Below are 24276 nucleotides of genomic sequence, written 5' to 3' on the forward strand. Positions count from 1 at the left end.
GGAAGACACAAGGTACCAGTTGGAGAGTACAGAGACAAACCATTTAATTAAACAAACATACAAAACAGTCACACATGTGATTTGGAAATACGCTCTAAATTCAAATTATAGTTGCTTCTGAGGAGGTTATATAGAGATGGTTGACATGGACTTTAGAATAGTAAATAATAGTGACTAATTCTGAGTGATGGCCCTGTGAATGTAGATGCTATTCTTTGTACATTGCCACATTCTCAAAAAAAAAAAATGCCTAAATAAAACTTGACCAGGGCTGGAGAGGTGGCTTAGCGGTTAGGAGTGCCTCCTGCTCTTCTAAAGGTCCTGAGATCAATTCCCAGCAACCACATGGTGACTCACAACCATCTATAATATGATCTGATGCCCTCTTCTGTCCTGCAGGTGTATACGGAGGCAGAAAACTATATCATAATAATAAATAAATAAATCTTAAAAAAACCTTACTGTTACTATGTTTAAGAAACATTTCTCCTGTCTCACTGTCTACTAATCATTGTTTGTCAACAACTGATTACACTATCCAGATCTAGCCAATAGACAGCATATTCTCCACAATTGTGTGGAGAGCAGGACTGACTCAGAAATGAACTCTGGTGCCCCCTATTTGACCACTTCCCCTTGGTGGGGAGACCTGGTGACACTCAGAGGAAGAGTAAGCAGGCTACCAGGAAGAGACCTGATAGGCTGTGATTTTATAGTGAGGGACGAGGTCCCTTTCTGTCACAGACTAGGGGAGGGGAATAGGATGAAAGAGGGAGGGAAGGGGAACAGGAAGATACAAGTGAGGGGATTAACAAATGAGATGTAATCTGAGTATATTACTTAAATAAAAAAAATTTAGTCCCCCCAAACCACAACTGATTACAAAGTAACATATTGGTTGATTCAAAATGAAATATCATTTCTCTCTCTTTTGTCTATCATCATTTTTCTTTCTTTTTCAAAATTTTTTTTCAAAAAATGAATTATTCAAGCAGCTTCAGTTTTTTTTAGGCATTATGGCAGGTGAGAATCATCCTTTACTTAGAAATGAGTTCTGTCCTTACAGATCTAATAGTGGAATCAAGGAGACAGACATTGAAAAAATAGACACACACACACACACACACACACACACACACACACACATACACAATTCTGAAGAGTGCATGTTATGAAAGCCTGACTGCGGTAAGAGATTCAAGGAAAGGTATTTAAGTAGCGGTTGCTACTTCAAGGTACTACAGTTATACTTGCAGAAATAATATCAACTATTTATGAAAGAAGCAATTGACCTCATTTTTTAATTCTTTCAAGTTCTATGCTCAGACATTGATGGCAGCTCCCTTTTTACAAATCTTCCTTTGACTCTCCAGCTGAACTCAGCTATTGGCTGTCTTCTAATACAGTTCTTGGAACCTTTAAGAAGTTGTAGTGGTTGGTTTGTCAGCCAGTTCTACAACTAGAGTAAAAGACAGTCATAGCTCCGTGTTGTTTATGGAGAAGTTACTGGTGAAGTTGTCATTCTTGGGCGCCCACTGTTGTGCCTGCATGAGCAGACACCACATTGAAGGAAATGGACGCGACCCTCACTGTCATGGACTTTATTTACTCTTAGTTGGGCGGTTAGACATTAAATAACAACAACAACAACAACAAAAAGCATTACATTTTAGGTACGTAATTCAGGGGGGAAGAGAAGACAAAACCCCACGAAAAATCCCAATTCAAATCCCAGGCAAGGGATCAGAGAATTTTATCAAAAGCCACGCAGAAAGTGTTGTCCTTTCTTTCCGTAGGATGCAAGGTGCTAAAGCCCTCAAAGAACTCCACGAGGGTGCTGCTGCCTCGGCGGTGAGATCCCCGCGCGCCCCATTGTTCGGACTGGCTGATGGACTTGGCCAGTTTCTGAGCCGGCGGGGGCGCCGACAGCTATCCTATACTGTGGCACGAGGAGAGTTTTCATCCCTCGAACTTTCTGGTTCCACCCTCTACTCCCAACCCCGGTGCCTTCCTTCCCAGCATCTTTCTGTCTGTTTGGTGCCCCTTCAGCTGCGACAGTCGCCTGTCAATTCTGTCCGCCGCAGGAGCCTGATGTGGAGTTGCCTCCTCTCCCCGTGCCCAGCAAGCGCCTACTGCTTCCTGGCGATGGCTGGCGGCCGGGTCCTTCCACTCGGCCACACGGCCCATCCCTCTCCCGCCCGGCGGCAGGTGGGCGGGAGGCACCTGGTGCCGGGCGCTCCTCGTCCTTGGCGGCCCGCGGCCCCGCGCGAGCGCTTCGGCTCGCGTCCCGGGCTGGCTGCGCCCGGAGCGCGCCCGCAGCCTGCGCTCGCTCCCGCGTCTTCCTCGCGCCCGCGGCGGCCCGGACGGCGCGCGTCGGCCTCGCGCTGGTCCTCAGGGCCAACCAGCGCCGGCCCGAGCGGCGCGGGCACGGGACCGGCCCCGGCTTTCCCCACTCGGGCCGGCGGGCTCGTGGGGGCTCGTTCGCCCCGCCCCCCTCCCCACAGCGCCGCCGCTGGGCGCTTGCGCGGGGCGCGTGGCCGTGGCCGGGGTCTCCGCCGCAGCCCGAGCAGCCGCCTCCGCCTCCGCCTCAGTCAGTCGGTCGGTCGGTCGGTCTCCCCAGCAATGGCGGAAGGAGGTGAGCGAGAGGAGCTGCTCTCGCCGCCGCCGATCTCTCCAGCCAAGCGGCTGTGCTCCTGGCCCAGCCCGCAAGCTCACCACCCCCGCGGGACTCCCGGGGCAGCCGGCGGAGGGGCGGGGGGCGGCGGCGGCGGCTGCCTGGCCCCCGGGGCCCGCCCCCACCTGCAGCCCGAGTCCTTGCTGGACTGCGCCGCCAAGACGGTGGCGGAAAAGTGGGCGTACGAGCGAGTGGAGGAGCGCTTCGAGCGGATCCCGGAGCCGGTGCAGCGCCGCATCGTCTACTGGTCCTTCCCGCGGAATGAGCGGGAGATCTGCATGTACTCCAGCTTCCAGTACCGGGGCGGCCCGGGCGCCGGAGCGGCTGCCGGCGCGGCGGGGTCTTCGCCGGTCGAGGAGGGGCCGCCGCCGCCACCCCCCGGGGCCGCCAGTCCGGCCGGCTCCGCCCCCGGGGCCGCCGGGGCGGGTGCGTCCCCCGGGCTGGGCACTGGGGCTGGCGCGGCGAGTGGCGGCGGCGGTGGCGGCGGGGAAGGGCTGCCGTTCCGCCGGGGCATCCGTCTGCTGGACAGCGGCTCCGTGGAGAACGTGCTGCAAGTCGGTAGGTGCTGCCCGGCCTCTCTCAGTCCCCTGCCTCTTCTGCAGGTGCCTTCCTGAGCCCTGGGGTCGAAACCCCGGCTTTCTGCCTAACTCCTGTACCCCGCCGAAGGACAAAAAAGTGACATAAAAAACTTTTCCTAAGGTTTTCCTCAAGTCCACTACTGCTCTTTCCCCCACGGCTGCCCCATTTCTTTTTTGTTTGAAGAGCGAATAGGGGTCTGGGTCGGTCTCTCTCTCTCTCTCTCTCTCTCTCTCTCTCTCTCTCTCTCTCTCTCTCTCTCTCTCTCTCCCACACACACGCTAAAGGAATAAGGATGTGAGATGTGATGTGTGCCCTTTTTGAATGTAACAATTTTCGAAACGCCTTTCCTGATTTAAGTTTAGACGGGAAGAAATTGTTAGTGAATCTGGAGCGATAGGTTTTAGAGGGAGTGTTTGAGGGACAGGCTGTCACAGCCAATCTGTAGTTATGGCAGATTGAATTTGGGTGTAATTAACTTTCACATCGGAAAAAGCAACGGAATACTGTGCATTTTAGACTGTTTAAATAGTCTGTTTTAATATTATTTCCCCTGGACCAGTGATGCTTGGGAATCTAGGCTGCAGATTAACAATAACCGAAGATGGAAATGTGACAGCTTCTCTACACCCCCATCCATGGGAAAGGGGGGAAAAAAAGCTACACAATCTGGAGTGGGGGCGGGGCCTGCCTTCCTTGTCAGACTGGGGTAAATCAAAAGCCAGTCACGTTGGATGTTTCAAATGCTTTTCATTTAACGCGTCCTCGTATTCGCTTTTGTTTTATCTTTTTGTTTGTACAAAAATGGATACTGATTTTTTTTCATCTCGCTTTCTCTTGAGCTTCTTGTTAGTTTGTTAATCTTATTAAGTATTTAACTAAAGTGTATCTGATTTGTGGAAAGATGAGGGAGAAAGAAAAAAAAACATTGTTTAACATTGATTTGCTATGCAGCATATTAAAACACTTTTTGGGGGCCTGTTTGGATTTAGTAATACAAATTCTGTGCATTCTGGAAGCACACATCTTTATGTACTTTATTTACTAAAGACATACTGATTTTTGTAAAGTTGAAAGGAGGACATTTGACAGGCTCAGGCACACGTACAAATACAAGCTCTAACTAAATCTAGCTCTCATCTCCCCAGGTAAAACCAACATATTGGAATTATCTTCCTTTGAAAACTAGTACATCACAGTGTTTTATATAGAACATCTGCTTCCAGTTATTAAGAACAAGTTCGTTCGTTCTTTCTTTCTTTCTTTTTTTTTTTTAGACGGTTTCTCTGTGTAGCCTTGGCTGTCTTGGACTCACTTTGTAGACCAGACTGGCCTCAAATTCCACAGCGATCCGCCTGCCTCTGCCTCCTGAGTGTTGGGATTAAAGGCGAGCGCCACTACCACCCAGCTCATAATTTTTAAATAAGTATAAAATATATATTTATTATGTTCCAGAATATAGGGACAGTGGTTGAGAAGATTATGCTTATTTGAAAGATGTCAGTGCTTTGTGTATTTGTGTATATTTTAGAAAGAATGAGTTGAATAAATAGGTGACTAAGGTATATATCTTTAATATTAAAATGCTGAAAACAAAAAAAATGCTGAAAACATGAAAATAAGTGTTCATTTTATTTCATCTATGAGCTTTAATCTTTCTGAGAGTTTAGAACGGTTAACCTTTAAAGGTTCTTATTTAAAATATTTTAAATTGTTAAGAGTCAGTTTAAGTGTTTGTCTTAGGGATTTGAAAGAATTTCAAACTTGAAGGGAGCAAGTAAGGGAGAAGAGTTTTATCTCCCCCACCCCCAACCTCCCAGCGAAGGGAATTGAACCTCCGGCCTCTGGCATGCTAGGCAAATACTCTACCACTGAGCTGTAACTCTAGCCCCAAGAGGTACCTATTTTTAGAGTGATTAAAATGTCAAGTTCCAAGTGAAATCAGATTTAGAGAATGATCCAGATCGTATTTAAGTCAGACATTCCTCTCTCAAAATATAGTTGGCTTACTTATAGGGCAAGTGGACTGGTGGGTACCTGACGGTTGCCAGGGACCCCGAGAAGGACACAAATATCTGATTTATTTGGATTTCCTAGATAAAGAAGGAATTGATACTATATTTGAGAACCTTGCGCTTTGTGGTATTTATTTCTCTGATCTTTATTTGTACCAGTGAGTATAGAAGAAGATACCTCGTTTCTTCATCAGTTAAAGTACTTTGCCAGGAATCACCTTGTAACAAATAAAACGAGAGACCTGTATCTCTTAAACTTTCGTGTGACTTAATCTAGAGGATCAGTTTTCTGAAAGCATTGCCAAGAGATAAGCTAGCTATCTGCATACAGTCTGATAGTAAGTCATGTTCTTTAGCCTATAGCTTCACTTCAGACTCAGCTTAATGTTCACATCCTGCTAAGAGTTCTCCATATGTCCTTACTGTTTCCAAGTCATACCATGGTCTTGGAACTGGTCATTGTTAAAGGCAGAAAGGAAGACAGTTCCAGATGGTTCTGTAACAACATCATTTTATTCTTTAAAATTTTTTTCAAAGATTTATTGTGTATGTACATGCGAGTGCCCAGATGTGTGCCTGATGCCTGCAGAGGCCAGGAGAGGGCGTCAGAACCCCTGGAACTGGGATTATAGGTAGTTGGGAGCCACCATGTGGGTGCTGAGAACCAAACCCGGGTCCTCTGAGAGGGCAGCAAGCGCTCTTAACTGCTGAGCCATCTCTCAAGCCTTAATTTTTTTTTCCTTTTGAGACAAAGTCTTGTTCTATAGACCAAGCTGACTTTGAACTCAAGTCAGTCCTCCTGCCTCAGTATCCCAAGTGCTAGGATTATAGACATGAACCATCAAACTTTAATATGCTTTAAAAGATTCATAAAGGGGGGAGAGCTGGAGAGATGGCTCAGAGGTTAAGAGCACCGACTGCTCTTCCAAAGGTCCTGAGTTTAATTCCCAGCAACCACATGGTGGCTCACAACCATCTATAATGATATTTTGTACCTTCTTCTGGTGTGCAGATGTATACGCAGGCAGAACACTGTATACATAATAAATAAATCTTTAAAAAAATGATTCATAATGGAATTGGGAGAGGGTGGCCTCGAGCTCACAGAGACCCACCTACCTCTGCCTTCCAACTTCTGGGGTTAAAGTCATGCGCCTCCACGCCTAGCTGGAATTTTGATTTTTAAAGATTTTATGTTTTTATTTTATGTCTATGAGTGCTCTATCTGCATGTACACCTGCACACCAGAAGAGGGCACCAGATCTCATTATAGATGGCTGTGAACCACCATGTGGTTGCTGGGAAGTGAATTCAGGATCTCAGGAAGAGCAGACAGTGCTCTTAACCACTGAGCCATCTCTTTAGCTCCTCATAATGGAATTGAAAAAAAAAACTCTTCATTTTTAATTACTTGAGTATGTGTGTACGGGCACATGTGGAATACAGAAAAGAGTAGGTCAGCGCTTTTGAAACTGGAGGTGTAAGCTGTTGTGAGCCAGCACATGTGGGTGCTGGGAACTGAACTCCAGACCTCTATAAGAGCTGTCACCAAGCGTTGCTAACTGATGAGCCATCTCTCCAGGTTGTTTTGTTTGTTTGTTTTTTGCACAACAGAGTACACTCTTGTAAAACCAGCACTCAGGTGGAGGCAGGAGAATCACAAGTTTAAGGTAAGCTTGGTTACCTAGTAAAACCCTTTCACAAACATGAAAGCACAAGACACAAAAGTTTTTTACAGAAAATAAAAGCAAACAAAACTTTTGTAATAAAGACTATCTGTCTGGAAAAACCAAAAAACCAAAAAACCAAAAACCAAAAAACAAACAAACAAAACCAGCAACAACAACAACAAAAAACAAAAACCAACCAACCAAACAAACAAAAAAACCAGTAAAGACTACATTGGTTACATTTTGTAACTTCACATCAGTGTGCACATGTAGGCTACATTCTGTCACTTCTGGTTAATCTCCCTGTTGAATCAGTAGTAGAAGCCGGTGGCTTGGTACTCACTTAGTAGAGAGCACCATATTTGGAATGAGAACTAAGCCTTCCTCCCTTGATGTCAACAAAAGGGAGAAACGTAGGCTTATTATCTTTAAAGATACATTTATTTGGCATAACAATACTGAATCCGAAGTATTGTTCCTTTTAAGAGGAGAACGTTAGTCTTTTCCTGTCTTTAAGTTTGAAGCTGTGCTATTAAACCTGCAGTCGGATCCCCTCACTATTAGGAAGGTAACATTCAGGTTTTAAAAATGTTTCATTTATTTGTGTTTTGTATGGATGCCAAGTGCTGCCTTGTATGAAGTAGGTACAACTACAAAGCTAGCAGTTCTTGAAGAAAAGGCCAATTTCAGGAAATTATCCACAATTTAACCATCAAGTAGTGAATCTATGATTATGTATAGTTGAGTATCATCAATAACGCATCTGTGAGCTGTGCCAGGTAACAAGCATCTTAGTTCTTCTCGCTGTTACTGTTTGTGTGTGTGTTTTGTGCTGTCTAGAATGGAACTCAGGATGGGCAAGTAGTCTGCTACTGATTATATCTGTAGCCTCAGTTACTGAATTTTATATGAAATTAATTTTCCACATGTAATATTGGGGGGACACACAAAAGATATTTAAACCTATTAGAAAGCTTTATAGCATCCCCTGTAAATTCGAATAGGATAGGTAAAATTACAACAAGATTTTATAACGGAAAGGGCTTAGTTTGTATGTAAGATCCCTCGTCACAAAAAGGCAGCTGTGTGTGCACATGCATGAAATGTGTGCAGAGGTCAGAGGACCATTTGTGGGAATAGATTCTCTCCCTCCGCTTTGGTCCCAAGGATCAAAGTCAAGTCACTGGGCTTAGTGCTAAAAGCATTTATCTTCTGAGCCATCTCCACAGCCTACTAACATTTTTTTAAAAAGATTTATTTATCATTATGTATACAGTGCTCTGTCTGCATGTACATCTGCAGACTAGAAGAGGGCATCAAATCACATCATAGATGGTTGTGAGCCACCTTGTGGTTCCTGAGAATTGAACTCAGGACCTCTGGAAGAACGGTAGCCATCTCTCCAGCTGGTACTAATGGTTTTTTTAGTGAAGAATTTACCAAGTTTTAAATCTTTTTTTCAACTTTTTTTTCATAGTGAGTTCTCTCCTTTTTTCTTTATTAATTTTTTTCATAACAAGTTCTTTCTTTCCTCCCTTATTGTATACATGGAGTTTAATTTTTTTTTTTTGAGCCGTGTATGGTGACACACACCTTTAATCCCAGCATTTAGGGAGACAGAGGCAGGCAGATTGCTGTGAGTTCAAGGCCAGCCAGGATAGCCAAGGCTACACAGAGAAACCCTGTCTCAAATAAACCAAAAAAATTAAAAAAAAAAATTGTGTGTGCAGGTATATGTGCATGCTTATGTGGAAGCCAGAGGTCAGCACCGAGCATCATTCCAATACACAGGGGAGCCTTTAACTTCTCCTTCCTCCTCCCCTCCCCCCCCCCCCCCCCCCCCGTTTTGTTTTGAGATAATGGTTTCTCTGTGTACCCTTGTCTGTCTGGCCTGGAACTCCGAAATTTGCCTGCCTTTGCCTTCCAGGTGCTGGGATTAAAGGCATGTACCACCACTGCCCGATTCACCTCTCTTCTTTAAAAAAAAAATTCTTTTTAGTTATATGTTAGTGTGTGCATGTGTTAGTATGTGCATATGGGTGGAGGCATCCTTGGAAGCCAGAGGCATTGGATTCATTGAGTTGCGCATGGTTGTGAGCCGTCTGATAAAGGCGCTGGGACTTCTGCAAGAGCAGAATGCACTCTTAACTTCTGAGCCATCTTTCTAGTTCCCGCCTTTGTTTTCTGAGACAAGCTCTTTTACCACACGCTGGGACTCAAGGCTTAGGCTGGATTGACCTGACCAGCCAGCAGGGCACTGGAATCGAGTGCACCCACCTGGCTTTTTGTGTGGGTACAGGAACTTGTCCTTATTGACTGAGCCATCGTCCCAGGTCCTGTACATGCGCGTTGGTGTTCAGCGAGTGTCTGTTCAATGCCTGAAGGTTAGGAATGGACTTTTCAGAGTTGTAAAACTGCAGGGACCGGTGCCAGCGCGCCTGTGGTACCAGCTACTCCACAGGCTGGCCTAGAAATATAACCATTTGGTGCCGGTTGTGATGGGACTTTCTTGGACCTTCAGCTCCGAACAATGACACCGAGGCCATTTATATTTATTAAAACTTAGCCTTGGCTCAGGCTTGTTCCCAACTAGCTCTTATCTTAAATTAACCCCTTTATATTAATCTATGTTCTGCCACATGGCTCATTCATTACCTTTCTGCACTCTCGTAGTCTTCCTCCGTGTCTGCTTCAGATTCCTTCCCAGAGTTCCTCTCTTGGCCTGAAGTCCTACCTATCCCTCCTGCCTCTGCTAGTCAGAAGGTGTTGGAGGGAGTGTTTACAAAATACGATACAGCCAAAGAATTTCAGCACCAAAGTCCGGGCTGCAATCAGATCTCTGCAGGTACAGAAATCAGCATTTGAATAACACAAAGACAATCTTTACACTGTGCACAAAAAGATCACCCCAACAGAGAACAGCTTGAGTCCAGGAGTTCCAGATAGCATAAGGTAAAATAATAAGACTTGGTTTTCAAAAAGTATCAAGACATTTTCTCTTTTTTTTTTATTTTTATTTTTATTTTTTGTTTTGTTTTTGTTTTTCGAGACAGTGTTTCTCTGTGTAGCCTTGGCTGTCCTGGACTCACTTTGCAGACCAGGCTGGCCTTGAACTCACGGAGATCCACCTCCCTCTGCCTCCTGAGTGCTGGGATTAAAGGCATGTTTTCTGTGAAGTGGTGATTCATTATTTTTTCCAAATATAAGAACTATATATGGGTTCTTATAAAGACGACTGTCTTAAGAATAGAGTTTTAGATTTTAAAGATAATGAACAGACTGTAGAAAGCAGATTTCATTTTAGAAGTTACCTCTAAGAATATTTAGTGCAGGTGTCGTAGCTGAGTGCATGCCTAGAGTGGATTCAGGCCTGGACTCAGCCCCCAGCACCACGGTTTTCAAGTGTTTTTGACTGCACACACGTTTCACGACACAGTTTTACACAGAAGCTAGGAGCACTATTCTTCATATTTTACAGAAAGTCTTGAAACATGAAGACTTCCTTTAATATATCAGTGTACATCCACAATTTAAAAAATAAACATTACTGAAATGTCAGTTTAAAGCCTAGTCTAAATTCCATAGTGCAAGGCTGGAAATTGATTTATGCGTTTGTGGGCCAAGTCACTTCTGCTTGGACAGCGGCTGTGAAGTGGGATGTGGTGGCGCCACCTAGACTGAGCACGTTAGAACAATGGCTCTCAACCTGTGGCTCCCAGCCCCTTGAGGCAGTAGGTAGGGGTGTCATGTGACCTTCCACAGGGGTTGTCTAAGGCCATCAGCGAACATATTTACAGTATGATGATTGCATTACAGTTGCAAAGTAACAGCTATGAGGTAGCCATGACACTGGGCGGGGGTCGTGCACACCTTTAATTCCAGCGCTCAGGAGGCAGAGGCAGGTGGATTTCTATGAGTTCAAGGGGAGCCCGGTCTACAGATCCGGGTTTTAGGACAGCCAAGGCTACACAGAGAAACCCTATCTCAAAAACAAACAAACAAACAAAGAATAAGAAGTAGCAATAAAAATACTTTTCTAGTTAGGGGTCATCACAGCATGAGGAACGGTATTAAAAGGTCGCAGCCTTTGGAAGACTGAGAACCACTGCTCTAAGGCAGCAGGGTCAGGAGTTCAGAGTGTCCACACATTGAGTTTGAGGCTAGCCTGAACTACTTGAATAACTATCTCAAAACAAAACAATCCCCCCCCACGTACAAAAAAAAAAAAAAGAAAGAAAGAAAGAAAGAAAAAGAAAAAGGAAAAAAGGAAAAAGAAAATAAAAAAGAAAGAAGAAAAAAATTCCTAATGACTGTGAAGGGGAAAAAAAAACCCCAGGCATTAACTGATCGTATTCTGTTTTGGTTAGGTTTTTAAGACTATGAGAAAAATTCAGGGTTATAGGTTTAGCTCAGCGGTAGAAGGCTTGCCTACTGTGGACTACGGCTCAAGCCCTAACTCTTTTTAGGAGATGGAGTAATTCATTCTGTTTGTTTGTTTGTTTTTAAAGAAATTTTTACTGTGTAGCCCAGGTTACCTCAAACTCCTTGCTTGTGATCTTGCTAGCTCAGCCTCCCAAGTGCGAGGTGTCCACTATCACACCTGGCGCTGGTTACTTTTATATGAATTTTCTACCTTGTAATTTATTTATAAGTTCATTTCTTGGCCACTTCAAACCTGTCCCTGAGTTGGTATGGTAAGGAATTATAGTCATTGTAATACTAGCATTTAACATGCCTCCTGGTTAGATTTATTTTATTTTATTTTTCTGTTAACTCGACACAAGCCAGCATAACCTGGGAAGAGGAAACCTCAATTGAGAAAATGCCTCCATCAGACTGAGCTGTAGGCAAGTCTGTGGGACGCGGTCTCTCTGTGTAGCTCTGGCTGTGTTGAAACTCACTTTGTGGACTAGGGTGGCTTTGAACTCACAGAGATCTGCCTGCCTCTGCCTCCCAAGTGCTGGATTAAAGGCATGGGCCATCATGCCTAGCTGGGACTTTTTTTTTTTTTCTTGATGCTTGACAACTGGTGAGGGTTTATGTGGGAGGGCCCAGCCACTATGGGTGGTCCCACCCCTGGGCTGCTGGCTCTGGGTTGTATGAGAAAGCAGGCTGAGCAAGCCGTGGGAAGCAAGTCAGAAAGAAGCAGTGCTTGGTCTCTGCCTCACTTCCTGCCTCAAGTTCCTGCTCTGACTTCCTTTCATGCTGCCTTACAGCTGTTAGCTGAAATAAACCCTTTCATCCCTGAGTTGATTTTGGTCATGATCTTTATCACAGCAATAGAAACCAAACTGAGGCACCATTTGTGATCATAGGCAAAATTATTCTGTGATGCTTTTCATAAGGACTTGTATCCACTGGTCTTGGTTTTTAGTATAACTTTCTCTCCCTTTAGAGAGGTTATTATTATTATTATTATTATTATTATTTTTTGAGATAGGGTTTCTCTGTGTAACAACTCTAGCTGTCTTGGAACTCACTCCGTAACCAGGCTGGCCTCGAACTCAACAGAAATCCACCTGCCTCTGCCTCCCAAGTGCTGGGGTTAAAGGCGTCCGCCACCACCGCCCGGCCTAGAGAGGTTATTATAATTTACTCCAAATGAGTTAAGTAAATATTTTTCATTTTATATATTTATTTTGAGACAAATCTCATTTTGTAGCCCAGGCTGGCTTGGAGTTGATTGCAGGCCTTCTGCTTCAACCTTCTGAGGTCACAAGACTGTAGGTGTGAACCACTGTGCCTGACCTATAATGTTTATTGCATCAAAGAAAGGTCATATGCTGTTTTAATGTTTTGTAATATGGATCTCTCTCTCTCTCCCTCCCTCCCTCTCTCTCTCTCTCTCTCTCTCTCTCTCTCTCTCTCTCTCTCTCTTTTTCCGAGACAGGGTTTCTCTGTGTAGCCTTGGCTGTCCTGGACTTACTTTGTAGACCAGCCTGGCCTCCAACTCACAATGATCCTCCTGCCTCTGCCTCCCGAGTGCTGGGATTGCAGGTGTGCACCACCACGCCTGGCTATGGATGTCTCTTAATTAACTTATTTTGTAACCAGAGCCTGGAAGATATGATGAGATTTTATGACTTAATCTTTGAATATTTTTGATTTTTAAAACATGTATTTTTAAAACTGGTAAGACTTATTATTAACTAGTTCTTCCTTATTTATTGAGTTAACTTAGTTTGTGGAATGATGAGTAAGTTATTTACCAGCTTTTGATAGAATTGTTTCTAATACACTTTGTATTCCTCCTTTAGAGTCCAACCCACAGTTGGACACCAAAGCTCAAGGTTCTAAGGATTACATTGTGTTAAACATTTGTTTTCTTTTTTCTTTTTTCTGTTTTGGTTTTAGACAGGGTTTCTCTGTGTAGCCTAGGCTATGTATATATTTTGTTTTGTTTTGTTTCAAGACAGGATCTCTCTGTGTATCCTTGGCTGTCCTGGACTCCCTTTGTAGAGCAGGCTGGCCTTGAACTCACAGCGATCTGCCTGCCTCTGCCTCCCGAGTGGTGGGATTAAAGGTGTGCGCCACCACGCCCGGCAAGATGTTAACCATTTTTAAATAGGCAAGAGTTATATAAATTGAATATAGGTACTTACCTCTGAAACTTGTTTTTGAAAAATTCTGTGGTTTTTGTTTTGTTTTGTTTTTTACCCCCTCCTTATAAGAGTTAGGTAAGTGTGGTCCTGGAGCTGTTTAAACAGAAGATGAAGTACCTGCTCTCTAGAGTTTTCTTGCCTTAAGGACAGTTATCTGTATATGAATTATCATTACTCCTTAGAGAAATGGAAATTAAAATCCAAGGAAATACCTACTCTAGCCATACACTACATTAGCTAAAAATAAAAAGACTGAAATACCGTGGGGTATAGTGGAACAGGCCTTTAGTCTCAGCATTCAGGAGGCAGAGACAGATCTGAGATCAAGGCTAGAGTTCCAGGACAGCCAAGGTCACATAGTGTAGTGAGACAAGAGAGAGACAGAGACAGAGAGAGAGAGAGAGAGAGGGTCTCTGTCTGTCTGTCTTAGAGCCAACAGAATGGTGACTCTCTCATGGCAACTCTGCTTCTCTCTCTGCTCCCCACCTGGGACCCCAATCACTGGGATTGGAAGTCCAGCTACATGCTGTTCAGGTTTTTATTAACCAATCAGAAATGATGGAGAACAATTTTTACACAACATTTGATTTTAATGTAATTCCAACTATAAGAAATTTTAAGGGGCTGGAGAGATGGCTCAGTGGTTAAGAGCACTGGCTGCTCTTCTAGAGGACCCAGGTTCAATTCCCAGCACCCACATGGCAGCTCAAACCTGTCTGGAACTCCAGTTCAAGAGTTCTGACACCCTCGCACAGACATACATGTGGGCAAGACACCAATGCACATAAACTAAAAAGAAATAGTAAATAAAGAAATTTATAAATTATAGCCAAGATTGCAATAAAGATTAAGAAAATTGTTTACTGTCACAAGCTTGATTACCTTTTTATGGAATTCCTTTTGTGTGGCATTACATATGGCTTGCTAGCACCCTAGTATGTAGCTGGTTAATTCAAAGAGACAACATTGACAAGAAAGAAGATGCCAGAAATATTATCAGATATGAGTAATTTTTCTTAACTTAGACTTCTATCTTTATAATAGTTCTATTATCACTATGTAATTCTTTTACTTTTAAAGATTATTACTGCTTTTAGGTAAAAATATATGGTAGCTCAGAGACGTAAATTAGCCTTTTGTCTTTCACTTAGTAAGCAATGCATTGTTTCTTTGAAAACTTCGGTAATACATTTCCCCTATTTATTCATTATTTTATTGAATAAAGCCTGTAGTATTAACCAACTTACTCATAGCCTGCCTGTTTGTTTTGTTTTGTTTGTTTATTTGGTTTTGTTTTTTCGAGACAGGGTTTCTCTGTGTAGCCTTGTCTGTCCTGGACTCTCTTTGTAGACCAGGCTGGCCTTGAACTCAACAGAGATTCCCACCTGTCTCCTAGCACTCATGGAGGCAGAGGCAGGAGGATCTCTGTGAGTTGGGGACTAGCCTGGTCTACAAAGCTAATCCAGGATAGCCTCGGCTACATGGAGGAAGGGGGAGAAACCTTTCCTATGTTATGGCCCTGTAAGATGAAGAACTAACGTTTTGTTTAACATGGAGTCTATTCAGCAAAGTGGGCTGGCCAGCCCCAGCGTCTGTCTGTCTTCTCAGCACCGGACTTCAGATGTGCAGCCGCACTCCTGACTTTTTATGTGGTCCTAGGGATTGAACTCAGGACTTGAGGATGGCATGAAGAGCACTTTACCGACTGAGCCATCTCCCCAGGCCTCCAAATCTTTTGCTCAAAGTTATATTATTCTTTCCTATTCCATAAGTTTGTAAGATACTCTTATGTGTGTGCGATTCTGGCTTCTTATTCTGTTTGTTTCTCAACTGTAAATGGGTAAAATAATGCTGTCTAGGGGTTGGAGAGATGGTTCAGTAGTTAAGAGCACTTGCCGCTCTTGCAGAGCACTGGAGTCCAGTTCTCAGCACCAATATCAGGTAGCTCAAAACCACCTGTAAATCCAGAGCCAGGGAATCAGATACCCAGTGTAGGCCTCTGTACGTACCTATGTATCTGCGTACACGTGACATTCATTGGCATGTTCACAGAGACAGAAACAGACACACACACACGAAAAAACGTTTAAAAAATATTTTATTTATCATAATTTATTCACAGTACATCGCAATTGTTATTCCCTCGCTCTTATCTTCCTGTTCCCATGCTCCCTCCTCTTTCGCCCTATTCCCCTCCCCATAACCTCCGACAGGGGAAGCCCTCCTGAAAAGAATGCTTTAAAGCTGATGTTATTTCATAGATTGTTTTGAGAATTAAATTTATTAGTTGTAAAGCTGTTAGAATGAGGCTTAGCATAGAAACTGTGGAGTATTCATTATTACTGTGGTAGTCCTTACAGGTGTTGTTGTCTTTTCTTTTCTTTCCTTTTTTTTTTTTTTGTTTTTTTTGTTTTTTTTTTTTGAGACAGGTTTCTTTGTTGTAGCCTTGGCTCTCCAGGGCTGGCTTTGTAGATAATGGTGGCCTTGAACTCATAGCAATCCTCTTGCCTCTGCCTCCCCAGTGCTGGGATAACAGGTGTGGGCCACCATGCCTGGCTGTTGCATATTTTTTTATTTGTTCCTTTTCCTTTATTCCATTCTGGAAGCTTTTATAGTCTGACAGATGCTTTCATTTGCTAAATTAAAATTAATCTCTTAAAGGTTACCGGTGACCTCATAATCCTTTTCCATTCCTCAATCTTTATGTCTTCTATAGAATTTCTATAGTCTGTTGCTCCTTCCCTTTGAAATATTTTCCTTTTTTTTTTTTTTTCTGAGACAGGGTTTCTCTGGACTCACTTTGTAGACCAGGCTGGCCTCGAACTCACAGCGATCTGCCTGCCTTTGCCTCCCAAGTGCTGGGTTTAAAGGTGTGCGCCAGCGTGCGCCACCATGCCCAGCCTTGAAATATTTTCTAGCTTGGTATTTGCTGTGTAGTCGTTTCCTCTGAGACTGAAACATTCCATCCAGCAGGGAAACTCTTTAAGCAGGAAGGTAAACAACTCAAAGTGGCTTTAGGAAGTTCCTGAAACAGACTAGATTCACTAGGGCCCAGCCTGCCAGGTTAAGTGGAGGAGGGAGTCTGAGATTCTCTCAGACTAAGAAACTGAGCTGCAAAGAAGTCACTGAGGCCAGACTAGCAGCCTGGAAGAGGTTTAGACCAACTGAGGCAGTTGGAAAGGAAACTCTCCAACCTGTTGAACAGCCTGCAGGCTGTGCAGTTTGTACCAGGTTTCCAGCTTTTGTGAGCTGTCACCCATGCTGGGATGGACTTTGGTGATACCGCTGTCCTTTGAGTCATTTTTGGTCCTGTTAGTAACCCCTCACCTGTATTGTGTAAGCAACCCCAGTGAAACTCATGGCTTACCAGGTTGGACTCTGGTGGAATCCGTACTTTGGTCTGTGTTGGGCTTCCTATCTGGGTAGAGAAGACACCTCCTCAGGAAAAGTTTTGTCACACAATAGTATTAAAAACAAGTCCATTTGATAAGGCATTAATATCTAGAATATAAAGAATACCAGCAGCTAACAACAACAATAGCAAAATTTAATTCATATATGGGCAAAGGGTTTGAAAAACATCTCTCCAAAGAAGATATAAAAATAACTAATAAATATAAGAAAAATGCACATCACTAATCATAAAGGAAATGACAGCTGAGTTCATCACCTTATTCTAATTCACACCTATTAGGATGAATAATTACTAATTTATCTGCTCTTTCTCTTTCTGTATATGTGTGGTTTGTCTATCTGTATCTCTTCCTTTTTTTTTTTTTTTTTTTTTTTTTTTTTTTTTGGTGGTGCTAGAGATTAAACCCAGGGCATTGTTCACTCTAGTTAAAAGTTTCTACCACTGAGCCCTTTCTCTAGCTCCTGGGGTTTTATTTATTATTAAATTCCACTCCCATCTACAAGCAAGGATATGGAGGAATCAGAACCCTTTGGAAGTTAAAAAATGGTGTAGTTGCTCTGGAACCAAAAATAAGACAGAATTACCATATGGCCCAGCAGTTCTAGTGCTGGGTATAAAACCCAGAATAATTGAAAGCAGACTTAAACCAATATTTATTTGTTTATTGTTATTTTTTAAAAGATGTATTTATTTATTATTTATACAGTGTTCTGCTTGCGTGTACACCTGCACACCAGAAGAAGGTACCAGATCTTATTATAGATGGTTGTGAGCCACCATGTGGTTGCTGGGAATTGAACTCAGGGCCTTTGGAAGAGCAGACGGTGCTCTTAACCTCTGAGCTATCACTCTAGCCCTATTATTGGTTTTTCAAGACAGGGTTTCTCTGTTTAGCCTTGGCTGTCCTGGAATTCTCTTTGTAGACCAGGCTGGCCTCGAACTCAGAGATCCACCTGCCTCTGCTGCATGCTGGGATTAAAGATGTGTGCCACCATGCTCAGCTAACCTTCCAGTTTCATGTGTTCTTTTTCAAAACCGAATGAGTCCACTCAGTGCTACAGTATGTGCGTGGGTATAGGGCCATCTGCCGGAATATTGGTGGCTTATCAGGAGCCACATCCTGAAGAGCCCTGACTCTCCCTCAGTTGCCAGTAGCTTTTCAGCGAGGGGTGGGATTTCTTGACCACCTCTCACGTCCATGCTGGGATTTTGTAGGGCTCAGCCTTGTGCATCTAGTAGTCACAGCCTCTGCATTCATTTGTGAACTGTCCTGTTGTGTCAGAGAGCACTGATCCATATAGAGCACATGACCAACTGTGGGCATATGTGTATAACCATCATCTACTGCAAAAAGAAGCTTCCTTCTCCTTGTCTCTTAAAATCCTTTCTGTTCTCAAAAAAATGGTATTTACTTATGTTTTGAGTTGAAATTAAAATTGTTTTTTGCTTTTTGGATTATTTAGCAATTATTTACTGAATACCAATGTGCTAGGTTTTAGTTTGTCCCCTGGAGATACGGCAGTGAACAAAAAGTTGTTTTGTATTTTTCTCCCAGGGAGCGCATTTCAGTGAGGTGATAAACAAACACTTTCTGTCTTGAGTGTTGTAATTGTTTGTTGTAAGTATTGTCCTTCTTGTCTACAAGCTCTCCCAGGACAAGGGTTGCATCCTACACTGTGTCCCTTGTAGGCTTCACAGTGTACTTTGTTGTTTTCTTTTTGCTGTGCTAGGGCCTCTTATTAGAGTCATCTGGGAAGGGGGGGGAACCCTAATTGACAAAAACGCATTATCAGATGGGCCTATAGACAGGCAGGCCTGTGGGGCCTTTTCTTGATTAATTTGATGTGGGAGGGCCCAGCCCCTGTGAGCAGAGGTACCTCTGAACAGATGGCCTTGGGGACATAAGAAAGACAGCTGATGTTGGGTAGTGGTGGCAGACCGTACCTCTAATCCCAGTGCGGCAATTGGATCTCTGAATTCAAGGTAAGCCTGGTCTTTAGAGTGAGTTCCAACACAGCCAGAGAAACCCTGTCTTGAAAAACCCAAAACAAAGAAAGGCAGCTGAGGTCAAGTGTGGTGGCACACACCTTTAATCCCAGCACTCGGGAGGCACTGGCAGAAGCAGGGAAATCTCTCTGAGTTCGAGGCCAGCTTGGTCTACAAAGCAAGGGAAGGACAGCTGGGGCAACACAAAGAAACCCTGTCTCAAAGTGAGTTGGGGGGAGGGAGAGAGGAGAAAAGCAAGCAAGCAAGGCAGCTGACCATGAGCCTAGAGAGCAGACCAGTAGTAGTCGTCAGTGGCCTCCGGCTCCTGACCTGACTTCCCTTTATGGTGAACTGTAAGCTGTAAGACGGTGTTTATCACAGCCATAGAAAGCAAACTCTTTCTATCTCCCTTCCCCAGTATTGGAGTTTAAATAGGTTTTTGTTGAAGTAATTTGGGAGCATTACTTTGTTCGTTTGTATAACTCGCCTAATAGTGATTCCCAGCCCCGAGCTTTCCGGAGGCACCTGAGCTCTGGAGAGGCCATGTCCCGGGCTCCATTCTCTCAAAGTCTTTGTAACCAAGATGGCGGGGCCCACGCCTGGGAGTTACTGCTCACGGCATTTAGTATACTCACTTGGGAAGTGGTTACGAACTTGGTAGGATCAACTTACACTCTAGATTGTTTCCAACTAGATTTGGAATTTGTGGGTTAAGTTGGATTAAATGATCACGCTGCATTCTGGAAAGAGTGAAAAAGGGCTGTTAAGATGGCTCAGCGGCCAGGGTGCACTTGCCAGCAAGTCTGACTGGGTTCCACCCAGAGACAGGATTGGAGGTGACTGAGCAAAGCGAGCCAGTGGAGGTCGGTCAAAGAGGGCCAGGGAGGCCTGCCCGGGTGGGGCTGATCTTTGGTCTGCGGTGTGTTGCAGTTGGACTTACTTCTCTTCACAGCCCTCCTGCTGCTGTCTTGTCTTCCCAGGCGAGAGCAGCTTGACCGCAGTTCTGCCGTCTGCTTTCAGAGAGCTCACCTGGACTACTTTGAGTGAGGGTAGCTTGAGGAGGAGGGCGTGTCAGTGAGCTGCCAGCGGACACTGACCTGCTAGGAAGGAGCGCCTTGGCCCTGCAGGAAGGGTCAGGGTGGTACGTTCCTGTGTCTCCTGGGCTTGCTTCATATGATGAATTCACCCCATGTGGATGGAGCTTCTCCAGTATTCTGTTTAGGCAGTTTTCTGGGGAAATGTAAAAGAGTTAAGATCAGTGGTTAAGTGACTGCAGCTGTTACCCTAAAACTGGGATTGTACAGATTCTTGAGCAGAGTCTCTGCAGGGCTAGGTAGTTCTCCTGAGGGGCGAGGGTGGGTGGCTTCACTAACACATCTGAGCCCCCTTACCATGCCCTTAACTGTTCACCTTCTGTAAGGGAGTGCTCAGAGATGTCTCCATGATAACCTAAATGCTGAATGTCATCTACTTCCTGATGGTGTTCTTTGTGTTGGTGGATCTGCTGCACTTTATAGGAGCACTAGCTTTTGTAAAGGTAGCACATTATATGCTCTCACAAGCGAGTCTGTTCTATAGGCCTTAAAGATCAAGTGCAGTATTGCCGAGTTGGCTTTATGCTTTTATTTTGAGGCATGGTGCTACTAAGTTTCCAAGGCTGGCCTTGAACCTGTTGGTCTTCCTGACTCAGCCTCCAGAGTGCATGGGATTATAGGCCTGTGCCATCAGGCTGGACCTGCTTCCTCCCCCACCTTTTCTGTTATGAACAATACTGTGTGAACATTTGCATTTGAATGGGTACATATTTTGTTGTGCCATAAAATGCATTGGATATAAGGGGCAGTTTTGCTTGCATTGAATTCTCAATCGATTTTTAAATTTTTTATTTATTATTGTTGTATGTGATGTATGTAGGGGAGTGAGTGTGTACCATAGCACACCTATAGGGGTCTGAGGATGTCAGTTCTTACTTTCCATCTTCATGTGGGTTCCAGGGAGCAAGGTCAGACTGATAAACTTGTCTGGCTAGCAGTTTACCCAATGAGTTTGTGTGTGTGTGTGTGTGTGTGTGTGTGTGTGTGTGTGTGTGTTTTAATGTAAAACAGTTGTCATTGAGGGATAGAGAGATAGCTCAGCAATTAAAAGTACTTGCTAGTCTTGGGGGCCGGAGAGATGGCTCAGCAGTTAAGAGCACAGTGTGTTCTTCCAGAGGACTTGAGTTCAATTCCCAGCTTCCACATGGCAGCTCACAACTGTCTATAACTCCTGTTCCAGGGGATCCGGCACTCTCACCAGACATACATGCAGTCAAAACACCAATATACAATAAATAAATAAAAATTAAAATTAAAAAAAAAAGTATTTGCTAGTCTTTCAGAGGTCCTAAGTTCAGTTCCCAGCACCCATGTTGGATGTCTCACGACCGTGCGTAACTCCAGCTCTGGGGGATCCATCTGGCCTCCAAGGGGATCTGCACACATAGTAGATACAACTACGTAGATAAAAATAAAATCTTTTAAAAAATTGTTATTGGTTGTGTGTGTGTGAATATATATGAATGTGGTGTGTGACTTGTGTGTATGCTCTCACACGTGCATGGCATGTGTGCAGAGGTTAAAGGGCAGCTCTATGGAGTCTGTTCTCTCCTTTCCCCTTTAGACTGGTTCCCGTGTAGGACTCAGGTCTTCAGGTGTTTCCCTGCTGACGTGTCTCCTTGGCCCTTGGGAAATGATTCTAAGAAGCTAGTTGCTATTCTGGAGAAGCAGGAGTTGAGGAGACGCAGGCTGGGAATGAGGAAGATGCAGTGTGAGGCTCGTGACAGCTAGTTAGCGTTTGGTGACAGGCTGTGACGGATTGCTCGGTCTCATTGGAGGTCGGGGAGAGGGCCTTGTCTCTCGCCTGCCATTTAACAAGAATTGGAATGGAGAAGTGTTTTGCTTGCCAAGTAAGACATGGTCCTCTCTAGCTTAATCATTCCTGATTTTACAGTGTGGCTTGCAAGGCCCATAAGATTTGGAACCGCTGCATTGCTCTTGCCCCTCTCCACGTCTGTGTGCAGATTGCACTTGTTTTTCTAGTTACCGGAGGGAGTACAGGGTCGGTCCTAGGTCACAGCCTTGTCATCACCTGTGGCAACAAGTAGCAGTTAGCAACACAGGATAAGTAAGAAGTGCCTAATACAGTTAAGACAATACTTTCCATTTTCAGTATCATTTGGGGTTTTTCTTATTTTTTATATCATTATTCCTTATTTTATGTTTAGTTTTGGGGAATATAAGGAATGATTATTTACCAGATTTGTGCAAGAAAGTGGCCAGGTTGTGATGGAGCACGCCTTTAACGCCAACACCAGGGAAACAGAGACAACTGGATGGCTGCGAATCTGAGATCAGCCTGGTCTACATAGTGAATTCCAGAAAAGGGCTACAGAGAGAGAGAGAGACTCTGTCTCAAAAAAACAAAACAAAACAAACAAACAACAACAAAAGATTTCGTGAAAGTTGTAAAACATATAATCTCCATGGATAATTTTCAGTTAGTTTAACAAATAGTTGTAATCATATCTTAGTTACTTTTCCTAATTGGAGTTAGTGAAACCAAGAGGAGCACAGAAACTTAAAAGAACATTTGACTAAATTACTTTAAGAGCAGTAATATTTAACTACTATTTACTTATTATATGTGAAAAGAATTATGTGCTAAGCAAAGGTTTTGTGAGGTTATCTCATTTTATCTACATTAGATAATATCTGCCATTTCAAATAAAAATGAATTAGAGGCATTAACTAATTTAACTAGTCTATTAGGGGGACAAAATCTAGTACCTGTTTTTTTGTTTTTGTTTTTTTTTAACATAGCAATAACCACAAGAACAGAACCAGGGCAGGGCTGGAGAGGTGGCTCAGTGGTTATTGTTGCTCCTTCAAAGGCATCAAGCTCCGTTGGCTCCCAGCACTTGCATGGTGGCTCATGGCAATCTGTAGCTGCTGTTCTCCAGGGAATCCAGTGGCCTCCTCTTTACCTCTAAAGGTACCCAGTATGCATGTGGTACACAGACATACATGCAGGCAAAGCACTCAGACCCATAAAATAAAATAAACCTAAAATTCTGCACTGCACAGATCTTACAGTGACTACTAAAACTTACTTTAATAAGTTACTAGTATAACTTTTATCAACATTCTGAAGTTATTTTTATGTGAATCTTTTATACAAGAGATAAAAATGTGGCTAATTCTAGTATAGGTACTAATGTTTGTACAATAGCGTGTCATTTCAATTTTCATATGCTATAGGACGTGACCGTTAGCACAACATAACAAATTCTATAGCTATTTTTCCAATTTTACCTCCAGACGAATTGCTTTTGATTCGACTATTTTTAGATTCAATCTTATTTTGCATGTTACTGTACAAGGAATAAAAGAAAGACATGTTAATCTTTCCCAGGAGCCTTGCTTTTTTTTTTTTATAGTCTCCTATTGCAATGATTTATACCATTGTGGAAATTTAAATTTTTATAGAGTTTTACATTCTAAGAAGTGAAGTTCAGCTATTTAAGGCAGCAGCTGCCGTATTATCTCGGAACTAAAGTTAAAGGGGAGCATGACTAACTCCTGCTTGAGGACCTTTCTGCACCAACGTGTCGGGCTCCATTGTCTGAGGTTGTCATAACTCTGTAATGGTAAGCTTTATCTCCAGTTTACGGACGGGAACAACCTCCAAAAGCTAAGTACCGTGTTCAAATTCCCACAGCTGTTTTAAGTAGAGCCAGGTTTTAAACCTATTTGATTTTAAAGGGAGGAGTTCAGTCAATAAATACTTGTCTGCTGGGAGATATTTGCCAAATGTCTAGTTGACAAAAGATTGTTATGTAAGGTGTATAGACAGCTTGGTAATAAAAAAGACAAACAACCCAATAAAATACGGACAAAAAAAGGGAAACAGACCCATCACAAAATATTATGTACAAATGGCTAATAAATACATAAAAAGCACTCAGTATAATTTGTCATGAGACCCCCAGTGTAAATTCAATCTATGCTGATATTACTACATTGCAGTCAGAATAGCTAAAACTGAAAATCAAAATTCTCAGATGTACATTGTTACTAGGGATCTAAAATAGCACACGACCGCTCTGGGGATAGCAGAGAGAATAGCTGAGTGAACTGCATGGTCACGCGGTGGAGTCACTGCTCAGCAACGAAAAGGAACAAACTACAGACACACACAGACAATAGAATAGATGTAAAGATGTGCTGACTGATGGGATAGCAGAATGGCAGGAGGGAAAGGCACCCACTGCCAGGCCTGATAAGCCGAGTTTATCTGCAAG

The 24276-nt window shown here is 43.5% G+C and overlaps 1 protein-coding gene across 1 annotated transcript in view; it reads left to right on the forward strand.

Annotated features, from left to right (window-relative positions):
• Nucleotides 1–1155: 1155 nt before the first annotated feature.
• Nucleotides 1156–24276, forward strand: part of ZSWIM5 (zinc finger SWIM-type containing 5) — a 111619-nt gene continuing 88498 nt past the window's right edge. The window contains exon 1 of the mRNA XM_084786543.1: nucleotides 1156–3232. Coding sequence (XP_084642669.1) covers nucleotides 1798–3232 — 1435 coding nt within the window. The 5' untranslated portion in view covers nucleotides 1156–1797. The remainder of the gene's footprint in view (nucleotides 3233–24276) is intronic.

The sequence above is a fragment of the Acomys minous genome, assembly GCF_964271855.1.
Source record: "Acomys minous genome assembly, chromosome: 6".
In the NCBI taxonomy this organism is placed as follows: Eukaryota; Metazoa; Chordata; class Mammalia; order Rodentia; family Muridae; genus Acomys; species Acomys minous.